Consider the following 16402-nt stretch of genomic DNA (forward strand, 5'->3'; position numbering starts at 1 on the left):
GTGTGTGTGTATGTGTGTGATGAAAACTATAACATGATTATTTCGAAAGTTGATTAAGATTTATAAAGAGGGATACTTCTTGTATTATCCTACTTAAGCTAATCACCAGTGAAAAGTCATGACTTCAATGGCCGTCTACTCGCTATGTTTCATCTAAAAAGATTGTTACTACAATCAAATATAATGATTATATTAAATGGAAAATGAATGCGCCAATTGCTTAAAATATTAATGAAGATGAGCTTTAACAATTTTACGTTAAATATTGTTTTTTGAGGTCTGTTCTTTATTGAAGCAAACAATAATTGACTGCAGTTCTAATGTCCTTTGCGGGGCGGTTGGGTAGCCTAATGGTTAAAGCGTTGGCTTGTCACGCCGAAGACCCGGGTTCGAATCCCCAGATGGGCACAATGTGTGAAGACCACTCTCTGGTGTCCCCCGCCGTGATGTTGCTGGAATATTGCTAAAAGCGGCTGAAAACCAAACTCAGTTAGTCAGTCTTATGTCCTTTGCAACTCTGTGTCATCATAAACGGGTTACCTCGCATTCGCATTGACTGGAGACAACTATTTCCCTCCTCTTTCAGGACATTCAGCAATATCCTTCCGCATCAGTTTAGGGTATGTGTTTTCATCAACAGTGTTTTCATCTGCTGTAGCAACACCATTGACTGCACCGTCGCAGTCTGGAGCAAAGCACTCTGCCAGTGCAGGCAAGTCAGAGGCAGCAGAGTCATTTCGGTTCATGGCTGGCAGCTCACACATGCTGTCAACATCTTCGTCTCTGATTTCACAGTAGTGTGGCAACACCTGGTCGTCATGGCTTGGCTCTGCAGCTTAATTAATACTCTTAATTCTGCGCCCTCTGTGAAAGACAATATGTTTGTTTGATATATAATGCCATGCTTATCCATATATTTCTGTCTCACACGATGGTCACTTCTCAGAAATATAGATGAGCATGTCATTAATATCTAGCACGTTGCATCTCCATGGTCACCTCCCAAAAATCTGGGTCATGCACGTTTCTCATGCCAATTGACCGGTGGTGACGTTTTCTTCAACACAAAAAATCATTTTCCCCTCCAGTTAAGCTTGCCTGTCATTTTTGCATTTTGTTTCCGCAGACTTCGTCGTCTTTTTACACACCCTGCCCCGGAGACCAGCTGATGATATTAACATGTCACATCTGAACAACTGTATTCTGTCACTATACTCAACCCATACCGCAGCACCCCTACCCCTACCCAACCCCTCGCTTGATTTACCCAAAGGCCCAAACAGAATATAGACTTCATTAAATCCTAAAAAAAATCTCCTCCATCCTTTCACAACAACGTTTGATGTTGGCATGCCTCCCTCAGTCAACTCTGCCTACAGCCACAGGAACATGCATACAGACCTCTCTCCCTTCTTCATCTTTGGCAGATGCTCCATCTTCTCTACTACCAGAGGATGAGTGACCTAATTTCCGGACTGAAGTTCAATGCTCTACGGTAAATAGCGCAATCTGTACAATTTGATTTTCCTTTCTCACACCATGCACTTCTCTCAATTCTTTCGATCCCAAATTAAAGCTCTAAGAAAGTTTTCACGCTCTAAAATTAATTCATCATTAAAGACCCCCCTTAAGGAGTTTACGAGACCGGCTGTCTGATATACCACTTTAGAGGGTGTCAAGACAAGATGATCTACCATGTATCTCTCTCCGTATTGGAACGTCAGATATTTTATTAGATGTCGGTTCTGCCGAACTTATTTGTCATCTCAGCCTAACACGATTCCATATACCAGTTCGAAGCCTGTCAGTGATTACTTCATCACCCTATTGTGTGCAGTTGAGAACGCCCAGTTCTTTCCAACAGAGGGTATTTCAAAGACAGTAACTTCAGTCTCATGGTGGCGGTGTGAGTCTAGCTCTCAACGATCTGGATGTCCAATCTGCGGTGGGGCGGCAGGGTAGCCTAGTGGTTAAAGCGTTCGCCCGTCACGTGGGTAAAATGTGTGAAGCACATCAAACATCGATTCATGGTCGAACAGTCACTTCATTCATTAAACATCAAAGTATCGGAAATCTGAAGATCTAAGTTTTGCAGAACCCAGGATTGGTGAACTTGGCAATCGCACTGACATCATAAATTACTTCCGAGGTTCGACGAATTGAGAGACTGACCCACATCGGAGGAGGTTCAATAAGACTTCAGTGTTTGACAAATCTCCAAGGATCTGTGACACTCTAAACACAGACACTCACCAACGGTTCGACAATCTAATATATACTGCTCAGAAAAAGTAGGGGATATTGAAGTTAAACAGAGCGGCAAAAACACAGGAGTTTAGAATTCTCCGAGTACTTTAGGTATGTTCGAGGATAACCATCGGCCCACCTTGCATGTTGCACATTGACCAGGTGTCCTGACATCCGGAAACATTGGGCCCAAACGCACCAGGGGGTGGGTATGAAAAATCACACCATGTTTCACACGTGCAAATGATGAGTCAAGGTTCTCCTTGAACTTCAATGACGGCCGCCATCGTGTTTGACAATGCCCTTGTGAACACCTACAGCCAACTGCCTTGATTCCACATAATCGAATCATAATGGAAGGGAGTCTGTTATGGTGTGGGGTGGGATCACGATAACGGGCAGAGCCGATCTCCACATCTACTGGTGTCTTCTACCGTGACCATATCATCACGCCACACGTACCACCGTTTTCACGCCGCCGCGGACAAGGATTCATTTTCCAGGATGTTTGTGAAGTTGGTAAAAACTTTCTTTAGCCCAGTAGTTTATGCTTATCGTACTCACTGTTTAGTTCTCAGACGTTTGTAGCCAAACAGTGACATCACCGTTGATAGCCCAGTCTTCAGGTCAGCAACAATGCTGTCACTAACACCTGAAAGGGAGAATAATGTAATATGAATATGTAGAGATGATTGTTTCAACATATAATATAAAACAGAGCAATTTTCAATTAGACAACATGGCGAGTTTAATATCGCACGCACTGTTTCAATCAATAAGTGACATTCTTCAATGAAATGTAGGCAATTATATGGAAACAAGTACCAAACATATTAAATATATTGAGCGAAGCCGATAAATTATAGTTACCGTGGTATAAATTATAGTTATAGACATTCCGCTATGGAACAGTTGGCTGAACACGTGGAATCACATCATCGTCCAGACAGTTAACAGCCATTGAAGCACGTGCCAATCTTCTGATCACAGACACCATCGAGACAAACTTCACACGTGTATTGGCAGAGGCCGCCATAGAAGCCACCTGCACACCCATCTGTACACGACCCGCTGTCTGGCTGACACTTGGAGTTTCTACAGTTAGAACTACACGGAGAAGACCACTGTCGGCCATACCACCCCTCGTCACACCCGTTGATACAGCCCTACCAATTACGTGATATTCCTCCTCTCAGGGTGCCGTTCACATGACTGTAAACTTACAATTATTAAAATGTCCATGAGGGGAGATAACTTGTGGGTGAACCTACCCAGTTCGGGTACGATGACATGTGTCAACCAAGTCAGCGAGCCTGTCCACCTGATCCCGTTAGTCGCCTCTTACGACAAGCATGGGTTACTGAAGGCACATTCTAACACGGCCTTTCACGGGTTGCTGATCTTGATGTAGTGAAAGGTGTAATGTGACATGACGAAAGGCTTCCAAATGGAATCCTGGGTTGACATACAATGAATTAGCCCAGCTGCTCCAGAAGTGTCCGTGTTGACTCCGAAAGTAAAACATAAGAACTAGCACACCATTGAGCTCTATGAATCTTAACTGATTGTAATAAAGTTACAACACTGTCCATGTTTGGGGGCAGAGTCAAGGTAAAGTAAACATGAAGCACGTACAAAGTAAGTGACACCCTCTGCCCCCTTGCATATCATGTACCACATCAATGACCCTCCTTCCCTTCCCATAATTTCAAGGCAAAATTTGTTAATATTTTAATGTAAAAAATAGCTCACACACCCCTCCCTCCCATTCCTGTGTACACAGTTGATGATCCCCCCTACCCCCAGAACAAGATCACCCCCACATGTAGCGCCTGATGTGTGCCCACCTGCGACATGTCCTTAGCACGTAAACATTTACCACAGTAGATGTTGCCACTTCCTTAATGATCATATTAATATATTTGTCTTTTGAGCGTTTGGTGCCAACACGGTTTTGCTCACATCTATGCACGTACTTCATGACACAACTTTGTGTTCATCGTTCATAATTTCAGAAATATTCTAGCCACATATTGATTGAGAAACACTGGTGTTTGTTTCTGCAGTTTCACATGAACACATCTTGGCATGAACGTGTGTGTAGCTGCATGTATGTTTCCTATGTTGTGCTAGGTATACAGTGCTAGTCCAATGACATTCAATGCCGTAAGGTTCCAGCAGGGGATTCCCTGAGTTGTCCTTGCTATCTGGGTTACGTCATCACCAATATATCACAGTGCCAGATACATCGGTGTAAACATAGACATCGTGTACAGAAACTAAAACAATAGATTCACCTTGATATCAAACATGAACTACGAGAAATGATATCTGACATATATCGACTAGTTAGCGATCTGTGCATGAGTCACTTTTATTGGTAATATAAGGGTTCATTGATCAACAGCGGCTGTAGCTTCGAAGGTGGTTAAGGAAAGTAAAATCAGTGTCCCCCGTGAGAGGCTACGTAAGTCCGAAAAGTAAAGTAAAGTTAAATCAACCAGGTTTTTAATCACAGAACAGTTGTGTTTTTAGATAATGTTTAAATTTGAGCACTGTCGTCAACATCTGAAAGGACAATGTAAATTCAGTTAGGGATCTTTTTAACGTGAATTACCATTTAATTAATGCATTTCTAAAGGAAATACAATTCCTTCACAAATTTTGATTCATATATTTTGTATTTAAGACGTATATATTATTACGGGTATTTTTAAATTGTTAGTGGTTGTATCTTCACAAGGGGTGGAAGTATTGTAAAATTATTGTCTTCCTGTGGGGGAACATTCAAAACATTCAAGGTCAATTTATATCCACCAGATTTTTTAAACGTAGTATTTTTGTAATTTTAAATTATGGCTAGATTTGACAACAATCGCCAGTGGATGAACGTGGACGTTGTAAATCCAGCTAGGGTCCACGCAGGTAGCAAAAGTACTGAAAGTCCCCATGGTCCCTTGTATGGTGATCTGCCTTCAGTTGTTGGCGATATATAGCCCGTTTGTATAGTATATTATGCGTATAGTGCTATTATTTGAATATTAAATGCCAGTTTGAAATATAACTGCGATAGTCTAGTTGCTTTGCTTTCCATTGATGACATGTTTTATGTTAATATGTATTCATTCTCTGCCAATCTCAAATTTGTTTTCGTCACGATATGGCTGATGTGACGTTAAATATTAGCTCACTCACTCGTTGATCAACGTCAATAAAATACGTTCTTGTCTTGAGCTTGATGGGCAGGTCACTTGCTTGTGGCATGCAGCATGTTTGGATCTTAGCAAGTCTGTACCTGACAATGAATGATTAAATATTGTTTTGTGGTACAGTGTTAACAAATTAAAACATATTTCTGTCAGCAATTAAGAATGCAGAACACAATAGATAGAACGTGGCAGTAGAAACTCCTGCAAATTCACAGAAACTATTTGAAACAAGTTGCATCACTACCATGTGGATTCTCAAAAACCTCAAATGAGTTGCTGGACCTTTCACAATCTTACAAAAGTACCAAGTCAATATTTTACACAACATTTTATTCATTCTTCAACATTGTACAGCACTATACCTAAGGACAAGCGTAAAGCCCAATTCATGTGATTCATATCTAAATCTATGCATAAAGATAGAGATGGACACAAGGATTGAGAGGGACAAGTATAGCCTCCACAATGTCGCATGACAAGAAGGGTGACTTGCATTTTCTAACAGTCATCTTACTTTTTTTACTCCTGCACGTCCATCCTTTGGTTTCTAGATAGTGAGGTATCATCAACCATGCTGTTTGTTAGGTGTACAGTTGACTTGCCTTTCCATGTGTTTATGACATGTGCCAGCGGTGGAGCATGCCCACCTGTTATCACCTGTTATCAACTGTGATCACCTATTATCACCTGTTATCAACTGTTATCATCACCGCGATGCATAAACACCTGTACAGTCAGAACTGTAAACTCGAGATACTTCTTGTGGCTATGGAAATGACTTTGACAAATCTTTCATCTCACTCACTTTGGGCAGAAGTACCATCATAAAGGGTTATATAATATACTGAACTGCAAAAGAAACGTCATCCTGAAGTACAATTGCATGAATAATTGTCATTAAAATATATAGGTAAGTATTGTCAAAAAACGTTAAATGTAACATTACCTCGTCAAAAAAACTGCCATTTGATGACCCAAAACAAAGCAGGTGAGTACAAAAACCGATCACCCAAACGTATTACGGCCATGGTACTTTGATGCACGTGTGTTCCATACAAATTGAAAAGCACGTGCGTTTCCCCATTTCTTGCCCTATCAAAATCCACCCAGAACGGAGACAGTCCATTCGGTGTTGAATTGCTATGACATGCTAAGATTGACAAGAGATCAGCAAAACCAAGCCCTTGGATGATTGCAAGCTAGACAAACCGCCCGACAGATTGCCAATGCCTATCAAGTCAACGTCAGAACCATATACAAACTTCAGGAACGGTACATGGCCAGCAACACTACAGACGACCGACCACGTAGTGGAAGACCAAAGGGGCACATCAAGATCGTCATATTGCCTGACAACATGTTCAACATCGCTTTGTTGCTGCTGTGGAAACAGCTCGTCACACCATTGGGACAAACCAGCGACATAAATGCGGACACCGTGCGTCGACATTTGAAACTTCTACACTGGGCAACACACACCTGCATCGGCACCACTTTCAACAGCAGATAGTAGAGTGAGATTATGGCGACGCCGTGGGAAACGATATTCAGATGCTTGTGATGTTGAGAGAAGAGACTCGTGGGGTGACCCTAGCATCATGGCGTGGGATGGAATTGGTTTTGCACGGAGAGTCGGGCTTGTGGTATTCTAGCACATCGGTCCAGGGAGATGCAATGGTGTCACAGCTGCTCGGTACATTGACCAAGTCTTGAGACCACACGTCATACCTCATTTGGCACATCGTCGGAACCACGAGTTTCAGCATGATAACGCGTAATGGTGTGTGCGGGCTCTTTCAATGTTGTCCACAACCCTGAGGTGTATAGTATCGACAACCCAGTGACCCACGTAAATCCGTGTGAGTCAACCAGACGGTGCAGACACATGAATGTTGTGCAAACACCTAGTTGTGGGTACAGCAACGTGCACAGTATACTTGGACAAAGAATCTGTGACTATATGTCCCAGTCCACCCAGCTGTGAATGGGTGAAACACCCATTTGCGGGTACAAGTAGTAGTGGATGAGAAAGCCGCAATAACGGTGCACCTAGCGGCTAAGAGTTGTATGATCCCCATCTCTTGATTGATAATAAGATGTGTCGTTGAGATTGACATCCAATGATCGGCTTTCCCTCAGTCCCGATTTATACCCCATTGAGCACCTGTTGGGCGAGATTCAACTACGGCTGAATGACGTACGACCAAGACCGACGACTGCAGACAGCGTTCCTCAGAGTGTGGGGTCAAGTGCCTATGGCCTTTATCAGTCTCTTCGTCCATTCCTTGTACCGACGTACGGCAGTTATCAATGCACATGGCGGACGCACGAGATACTGAATTTTGATGAATACTGTGGTCTTTCTCATTAAGAACATCTGACATTTTCATTCCATCCTTGATTATCATTCTTGCCAAGTTTCATCTTTGTCCTTTGTCTCAAAGTTTATATAAAGTGTTTGGAAACATACAGATTCTAATATCTCTCTCCATTGTGATTTTTCTTTTGCGATGAGTATATAACGTCTACACTAACAAGAAATCCCTTTATCTCACTCACTTTGAGCAGAAGTGCCAACAGAGAGGGTCACATAATATAATGTATACACTAACAACAACATGTTATTGAAAGCGTTTGGAAACATACAGATTCTGATATATCTCTCCATTGTGACGTTTCTTTTGTGATGAGTATATAACGTCTACACTAACAACAATCGACGACATGGCTAGTCATCACCCAACCTAATGTTTGGCTACTCACTTTGTCTCTCTGTTAGTTAAAGGTTTATATTTCAAATGAAATATAATAAAATTCACAAATATTGTTTTTATAAATTTGTTCGGCTCGTTGCCAATGTCTGACGATACATGGTCTATATGAGGTCTTTGAGGGTTGTCCATTTCATTGGTATCTGAATAATCAATAACCCCATGAAGCATGGCATCATTCCACAGGTATACTCTTCTGGGTGCAAGGAAATATACGTTGTACAGCATTTGTCATGAAATGGTTATATTGTCACTTGTGCACATCTCTTCATTATTGGCATCTGACACATTGTGTTCGAATGCAAGTATTTCAGTTCTTGCTTCTTATTCTTCGATGAATAGACATACTCATGGAGAAATCCGATTCTTCAAACGAGACAAGTTTAATCGCCATGTCTGGACGTATTTCACCTTGCACCTGAGTCAGATTTAGAAAGTCCAGGTAAACATATGGCTGTATCAGACTGATGAAGACAGGATTACACGTCATTGCTAGGTTCACAGCTAATGCCAGATTATTTCCCAATCAATGTCTGGAGGGCTGTATAGTTGGGATGTCTGTCTAATTTAGACAGTCTGTTTCTCAGTTCAACGATGTAGGCTTTAGGTACATAGACCATAGTCTCAGGGAAGGTATCATCTGTTTCTTTGGTGTACACGTGCTCACAGAGGAACCTTATACTGGCATATCTCAGCACCAACACTCGGTGGTTCCCGTATAAGGCAATGGCACACGCATCATAGATGGTAGGATGGGCAAATGCCGTTATATCTCCTTTTGTGAAGAAGCTACCACAAAACTGCCTCACTGCCATGGCTACAGCTGTCCTCGTTGTAAATTGTACCACGTCATTCATGGTCTTGAACTGATCCTGGAGAACCTTGTTGTCAGACGGGAGTTCAACTTGGTGCAAGTTCAGTGAACCATCACACAAAAACATCAGGATGAGAGCAGCTGACTGATCACCCCTGCGTCCAAGAATTGAATTCATTTCTTCTTTTAGATAGTGAAAAGGCCTTTGAAAAAAATCTTCCGGGTGGTTTCGAAAATTTTTGAACCCAACAAAAAGTTTGCATGTTTGAGGAAAGCCAAGGATGGATTGGTCGAATCCACAAATCTTTTTCACATTGACAGCTGTGTCAAAACCTTTGCAAAGTTTGTCAAAGATTAGTCTCTTCTCTTCAGGTGTGTACTGACAAGACATCTTATTGAAGTCAAGGAACGATGGATCACTGAAGCAATATGACCCTTCATCCCCAAACTGAGATATCACACCACGGTCACTATATGTATTAGCTGTAAATATGATGAACAGTTTGTGTTTTTGTGTCTTGTTCTTACACTCGATCAGTTGACGCAAAACACTTTTGAGAACAGCTATGTTTCTTGAACGCTCTATGATCCTAAAAATGTCATGAAGTATGAAACACACGCTCCTGTGAGAAAGTTCACGTGTGTAGACACACAACTTTAATTTGGAAACATCAGCAACATGGACCTGCAGAAAGCCTTGCTCCTCCTCATAATGTTTCCCTAACATCAGAGCAATGGCGGTCTTCCCTCCACCTGCTCCACCACTCATTGTCACGTGTCCGTGAGTTTCCAACGTCGTCTTCACTGTGTCGTAGATGCCAGTTTTCACAAACACATCTTCTGTCTTCACCAACTCTTTGTCCAGCCAACCTGAAAATCAAACATTTGTAGACTACCACATGGTAATTCCCTATTTGATGCATTTGTGACAAACATTATGTCTGATGACATGTCCCATGTGTTTATTTCAGGTAAAGATTTGGCATGTCTGTGCATGTGCATAGAAGATGGAATGGGCAGCATGCACTAAGCATTTGCAAAGGCCTGGTACCCTCACCAGATGAATGTACCTCACAACACACATAAAAATATCTTTTTCAGAGTCCAACAATTGACGTTGGTTATCAATATAATTTTTATATACGTTTATATAATATCATGTTTCTCATTGCCAGCCATCAACTGAATCCAAAGTCGCACATTTCACAGGGAAAGGGTTAAATTTAACTGCCCTTATGATAAGATTTAGATTCAGTTTCAGATCTACCTTTGCTCATGACACCAGCATTGCAATCCTCTTCTTTTGACAGCTTCTCTGAATGACCGTCGATAGCTGGTTGGAAAATAAAATCCAGCAATTATACAATGTCCAAAGCGGTATTCTAAACTCATACCCTTCGACACTAAAAGCATTTACATTTTGCAACTGTATATGGGATTATTTTAAAAATAGATCGTAATGAGATATACTACCTAGCCTTTTATCAGCCATGGCAATGTAGACATCTGATACGTGGATGATAGGTCGATTTTTGTCCACAGTAGAAGTCTCCAGATGTTGGTCAGGACGCACATGATCACGAAGGAACTTCACATGACAATATTCCAAGACGAGGGATGGGTTGAGAGTGAATAAGGCACACGCACAGGCATCGTAGATGGAAGGATGGGCAAACCCTGTTATGTCTCCTTTGGTGAAAAACGTACCAGAGAAATGCCTGATGGAATTTGCTAGATGAGTACGTGAGGAAATTTGTACAACATCTTTAATTCTTGTAAACATTTCTTCCAGGTCACGATTGTCAGACTTCGCTTCCACTTCAGGTAAGTTAAGTCTCTCCTTGCACAGAAACATCAGGATGAGAGCACCTGACTGGTCATTCATTTGGTGGAGAATTGTTTTCAGTTCTTCTCGAAGGTAAAGAAAAGGCTCACGGAAAAACTCTTCACGGTGCTTTTGAAAATTTGGAAATGCGAAAAATAGTTTGGAAGTTTGAGGAAAGCCTAAAACAGATTGTTCAAAACCACAAATCTTTTCCACATCGAGGCCCAGGGGATCATCTGAATGTGATGATTTATAATGATTGTTAAATATTTCCTCCTTCTCCTCGGGTGAGTACTGATAAGAAAACTTGGTGAGGTCAATGAAAGAAGAACCACTAAAAAATGATTTCCCAAATTCTGAAATTTCACCTCTGACTGTGTTTGTGTTTGCAGTTAATATTGCATAAAGTTCTCTTTTACTTTCCTCTTTACAGGTTTCAAACTGTTTTTCAAGTCCACTTAAAATGCAGTCAACATGTGGTTTGTCCCTTGGTAACTGGACCGTTTTGAAGATGTCATGAAATATAAAACAAACTTTGTCCTCTCCATCTAAACAATCACTCAGATTGATTTTGCAAACATCAGCAACAAAAAACACTTTAAAGCCTTTGTCGTTATAGTGTTTCCCTAACATCAGAGCAATAGTGGTCTTCCCTCCCCCCTGCTGTTCCGCTCATCGTCACATGTCTCTGTGTCTCCAGTTCCTTCTTCACTCTTTTGTAGATGCTAGTTTCCTTAAAAACGGTTTCTGCGTGCTTCATCTCGTGTTGTAGCCAATCTGAAACTGATGACATGGCAAAGGAGTTTAAAGAAAATTTAAGAAATTAATACACAGATTAAAATAGCCCTTAGTTCTTGTAAACTCAGAGGAACATTTCAGAAAGAATCAAAATAGGGACTGTTGGAACACAATGAAGTGATATTCCAATGACTAATGAAAATTCTACTGAGACACGGCAGCATACTACTTGGCGATTGAAAGAGGTTTGTTTTTGTCTTTGCGCAACTGGCGTTCATTTTAAATATAGGCCTCAATCAAAACTACTATGTGAATAGGCCAGTACATGAAAGTCTGCTGAAAGACGTATTTGAGGGAATCATCTCTCTGACAAAAAGTAACCAGTTGTGTGCCAATCTGAAGATGTCTGAGGTCTGATGTTTTTTTCTGAGCATGTGTTGGCACTTTTCATCCAAGTACTTTACCTTTTGAGAAGATTCATATTGATTACTCTTAATGGAATGTAATTGATCTGCACATATGTTGATAATTTGTTTTTGAAGTAAATCCATAATATTGTTCAAATTTCTTCTCGTATGTTTCCTGCAGTTATATTAGACCAATAGTTCTTGTCTTCAGTCTTCTACCTACCGTCAGTCATTATTCCAGTTTGCAGTGGAGTCGTCTCCTCGGTTTCAACTCCTTCTGTTTGCAGAAACAAAAATGCTCCTTTCCATACATGTCAGTTTATATTCTCCCAGCATGCATCCAGCATTTTTATATCTATTGTGTTTGTATAATGTAAACAGGGGATAAACAATTTCTGTTTTACCTGTCGAACTGAATCTTATCTTATGATGAATTCATGCATGGAATGCACAGGTTTATATTAAATGTTATCAATTTTTGGTGGTAAAAGAACCCAAATCATGTCCTTTCAGCTCAAATCTCACTGTAAATCTCAATCATTTTCAGACCAGACTAAAGTCTGATAGCTCGTTAATATTTCTGTGGTTGTCTAGAATGGAATTCAAATACTGGACCACCTCTTTTGAGAAGATTCATATTGAATATTTTTAATTATTTTTATATTCTCCGTATATATTGATAGTTTTTGTTTGAAGGAAATCCATTTCATTGTATAAATATCTTCTTGTATGTTTGCTACAACTACACCATACTAATATTTGTTGTCAATTGTCTGCTATCTACCTTCAGTCATTATTCCAGTTTCTTGTGGAGTCATCTCCCCGGGTGCTGCTAATTCTGTTTACAGAAACAAAAATGTTCATTTTACACGTGTATCTAGTATCTATTTTCCAGTATCTAGCTTTTTTTTTCCATTGATTGATACATTTAGGCAGAAAATGGATCATGTTAAATCAGACATCTCATCCGTCTACCATCTACCTTCATTCATTATTCCAGTTTGCAGTGGAGCCGTCTCCTCAGCTTCAGTTCCTTCTGATTATAGAAACAAATAATCAATAAGTTTACTTTATTCCAGTATATTTTTATTAATTGCAGTCATGTCATGTAAACAGGGGGTAAATCGATTATAAAGAAAGAACAACATTTCATTGCACATTTGATTGCAGTAAAATTCATGATTCCTGTTTAACCTGTCTAACTGAATTTCATGCTTTGATTAATTGTTGGATGCAATGCATCGGGTCATTTTAAATTTTATAAATTTTGTTGGTCCATAAAACAAATCATGTCCTTTCAGCTCTAATGTCATCTTTATTGCTTAATCGATATAGGAAGTGTTATGAATTCAGTTCTCTTGGAAATAAATAACGGAACAGAAATAAATTTGACATTATGTATATGCCTGGACATGACTTACATTCCGTGAGAATTATCTGGTTTATTTGATTTATTAAAGCTTCGGAAAACTATTCATTCATGTGTCAGGGGATAACAGAGGCTTACTGTTGTAGGAGACACCTATGGATTGAAGAAGTAGACTTTGTGAGATTGGGTTTATTTTCACGTTTTGAACATTTATATCACATCATGTCACCTTGATGTGGGAGATAAAACACATTCATGCAGGTCTACGACTGTAAAGGAACGCTGTCATGATGTTGACAAAAGTAGAAAAGAACCCACGAACCTCTACACTGAAAAAGCACGGAATTTGACAGTGTTTGGGAAATCGCTGACTTTCTTTCATTATTGTTTGCAATGTTATATGATGAGGTAGGGTTTGGGTACATAATGATAAATTTACAACTTTGACTATCGAACTACAGATACAAGATAGAGATACATTGATATTCTATACCAAACCGACGAAAGCGGTAGTAAAATATACTCATGCTACTCCACTGAATAGATGAAAATGTGAAACACCGAGGGTAAAGCAACTGTATTGTAGAACCGAGACAGTCTTTACTTACTTTACATACTGAACAAAATGCCACAGCATCGGTGCTAACAGGATTGTTTGCGTTTTTGTTTCATGTTTTGTTTGTTTGTTGATTTACTTAATATTGGAAAGAATGGAAACTTGATCAGAAAATACAGTGATCAACAGTATGAGCATCGATTTACGCAACTAGGATACGATGACATGAGCCAATTTTTGTGCTGGAAAAGTTCCAAGAAAACGTGAAATACTCACCCGCATTTTGTGCACTGCAACAAAGAAAAAACATAAATAATAAAATGATATATATTCCAGACATGAGAACATAGGCCCTATTGTAAGCTCAAACTCCTGAGATTACCATGGTGCTTACATTCCACAACCTCCCTCCATCCATCCATCCATCTCTTCATGTTTACGACAGTGTCACATACGTTCATTCCAATAATCCTTAAACTATGTATGTTTGCACACCATAAACAGGTCATGTATCACAACATGTAATGACAACTGTGAAAATAAAGTGATAATATATTACCTGTTTTTCCGTCTGCGCCATCTGCAAAAATAATAACACACATACTTATTGAATTTGTCATTGCAGTTACATTGTTCGCTATATCCGTTTGTATGCTATATCCGTGTTCGTTATATCCGTGTTCTAATGTATAATACTAATAATGCTGACATGTATACATATTCCACACATATGAACAGAAGCCCTATATTAAACTATACATACATTCGCTTGTTCCTTCTTTCATTCAATTCATTTAGTATTTAGTAAACGATTTTGAGATTATGAAATTGTTTTTTGCCGACATTATTCGACTAAAGCTAAGGAATATTGTCATCAAGCGTTCCTCGACATGTTAAAAGTTCGACCTTTTTGCAATGTATGAATTATATAACAGAACCATACTATGCAGAATGCATGAATCATTAAAAGTGAGAAAAATGCAGTGATTAAATCATAAAAAGTAAATCACAGAAACTGGTTGCTTCATGATCATGGACAAGGATTACTGTAGTGTCTCTTAAATAATAGAAACACTTCTGTGTGCGTGAGAGGTAAAGAGAGAGAGCAAGAGAGAGTGTGTGTTTGTGTGTAAGCATGCATTTATGTGTGATAGCATGCATGTGTATGTGCGGTTACAATACGTGCAATCAGGGTGATAGAGCATTGATGATGATACTCCCTTCTGACAATTAAACACATGCCTTCCACAGTTCCATTGCAACTAAAGGGAGGAAACTCCTGTGTCTTTACATCAATGAAACTATTTAGTTTGCAGTTATATGTAGAAATATATCCGAGCAGAGATTCCTTTCGCTGCCTATTGCCATGCTTGTCAAACTTCTCTTGATTCCTGACTAGTTCTGAAAGACGTCCACTGACAACAGTGCCAACATCTCATGATTAAGGATGCCGTCAGGGCAATGACGGTTGAGGAAGATGTGCTCTTGCAGCAACAAAATGGATACAAGAAGTGTGGCGTTCAACACCAAACAGTCTTCCTGTTACACTTCAGACATGAACAACCAACCCATGTCACCTCTAATGTTGACGTTGTGGGAGCTATGGAGATACCTTTCCAACAACCGAGGTGAAGGACCTCAAAGAAACCGGGTTAAAATCTTCGTAACGCTGTTGGCAGGGATGTCCGAATGAGGAAGGCAATTATGATGAAAGATAATTTGTTATGTTTTTATGTCATGTGTTATTTTTTTTTCTGTGTGAGGGACAAAGCTGCTATCATCTGTCGTAGTTCACATTCACTTGTGTTAATACTAATGTTAAGTCAACACCAGCTCTTGAGTCACAATTTCCTACATGTGACTTTTTCTCAAATGATGTTTGATCAATTGTTGTCATTCAAGGTCGTAATAAAGCCTAAAAACATACACATTACATCAGACATCAGTGCTGTAACCAATGTTTGAAGCAGCATTTTACGTGAAGCATATGGACTTACAATAGGACCACGACGACTGTGGCGACTACAAGCAGGAAGACAGGAACCAGTATGGCAGCCAGATTGTGTGCTTCTTCCTTGATGTTGCTAGCTACAGGAATCAAAGACAACATTTATCACAACATTCGCTAGTGTTTTTACTACACTCACCCGCATCTTCGACTACATTCGCCAGCGTCTTTGACGACATCCATTTTTACTACATCCACCGGCGTTTTACTTACATTCACAAGCACGTTTTACTAAGTCCATCAGCAAAGTTTTTGACTACATCCGTTTTTTGACTACATCCGCCAGTGATTTGACTACATCCGTTCAGTGACTACATCCGCCAAAGTTTTTGACTACATCCGTTTAGTGACTACATCCGCCAGTGTTTGACTACATCCGTTCAGTGACTCCATCCGCCAAAGTGTTTGACTACATCCGTTCAGTGACTCCATCCGCCAAAGTTTTTGACTACGACTAC

The 16402-nt window shown here is 40.0% G+C and overlaps 1 protein-coding gene and 1 long non-coding RNA gene across 2 annotated transcripts in view; both read right to left on the reverse strand.

Moving 5' to 3' along the window:
* Positions 1 to 5771: 5771 nt before the first annotated feature.
* LOC124257276 lies at positions 5772 to 7396 on the reverse strand. The gene is made up of 2 exons (XR_006893221.1): positions 6144 to 7396; positions 5772 to 6103 (listed from the first exon to the last, which is right to left on the reverse strand). It is a non-coding gene; the product is annotated as an uncharacterized LOC124257276 (long non-coding RNA).
* Positions 7397 to 8172: 776 nt separating this feature from the next.
* LOC124257269 overlaps positions 8173 to 16402 on the reverse strand; it is a 59638-nt gene continuing 51408 nt past the window's right edge. Inside the window, exons 5-13 of the mRNA XM_046691288.1 lie at positions 15934 to 16024; positions 14496 to 14516; positions 14213 to 14226; positions 12994 to 13047; positions 12796 to 12849; positions 12235 to 12288; positions 10512 to 11643; positions 10309 to 10374; positions 8173 to 9911 (exon numbers count right to left, since the gene is read on the reverse strand). Coding sequence (XP_046547244.1) covers positions 11480 to 11643; positions 12235 to 12288; positions 12796 to 12849; positions 12994 to 13047; positions 14213 to 14226; positions 14496 to 14516; positions 15934 to 16024 — 452 coding nt within the window. The 3' untranslated portion in view covers positions 8173 to 9911; positions 10309 to 10374; positions 10512 to 11479. The remainder of the gene's footprint in view (positions 9912 to 10308; positions 10375 to 10511; positions 11644 to 12234; positions 12289 to 12795; positions 12850 to 12993; positions 13048 to 14212; positions 14227 to 14495; positions 14517 to 15933; positions 16025 to 16402) is intronic.

This window comes from Haliotis rubra, unplaced genomic scaffold, assembly GCF_003918875.1.
Source record: "Haliotis rubra isolate DU_JTF1 unplaced genomic scaffold, ASM391887v1 Scf655, whole genome shotgun sequence".
Classification (NCBI taxonomy): domain Eukaryota; kingdom Metazoa; phylum Mollusca; class Gastropoda; order Lepetellida; family Haliotidae; genus Haliotis; species Haliotis rubra.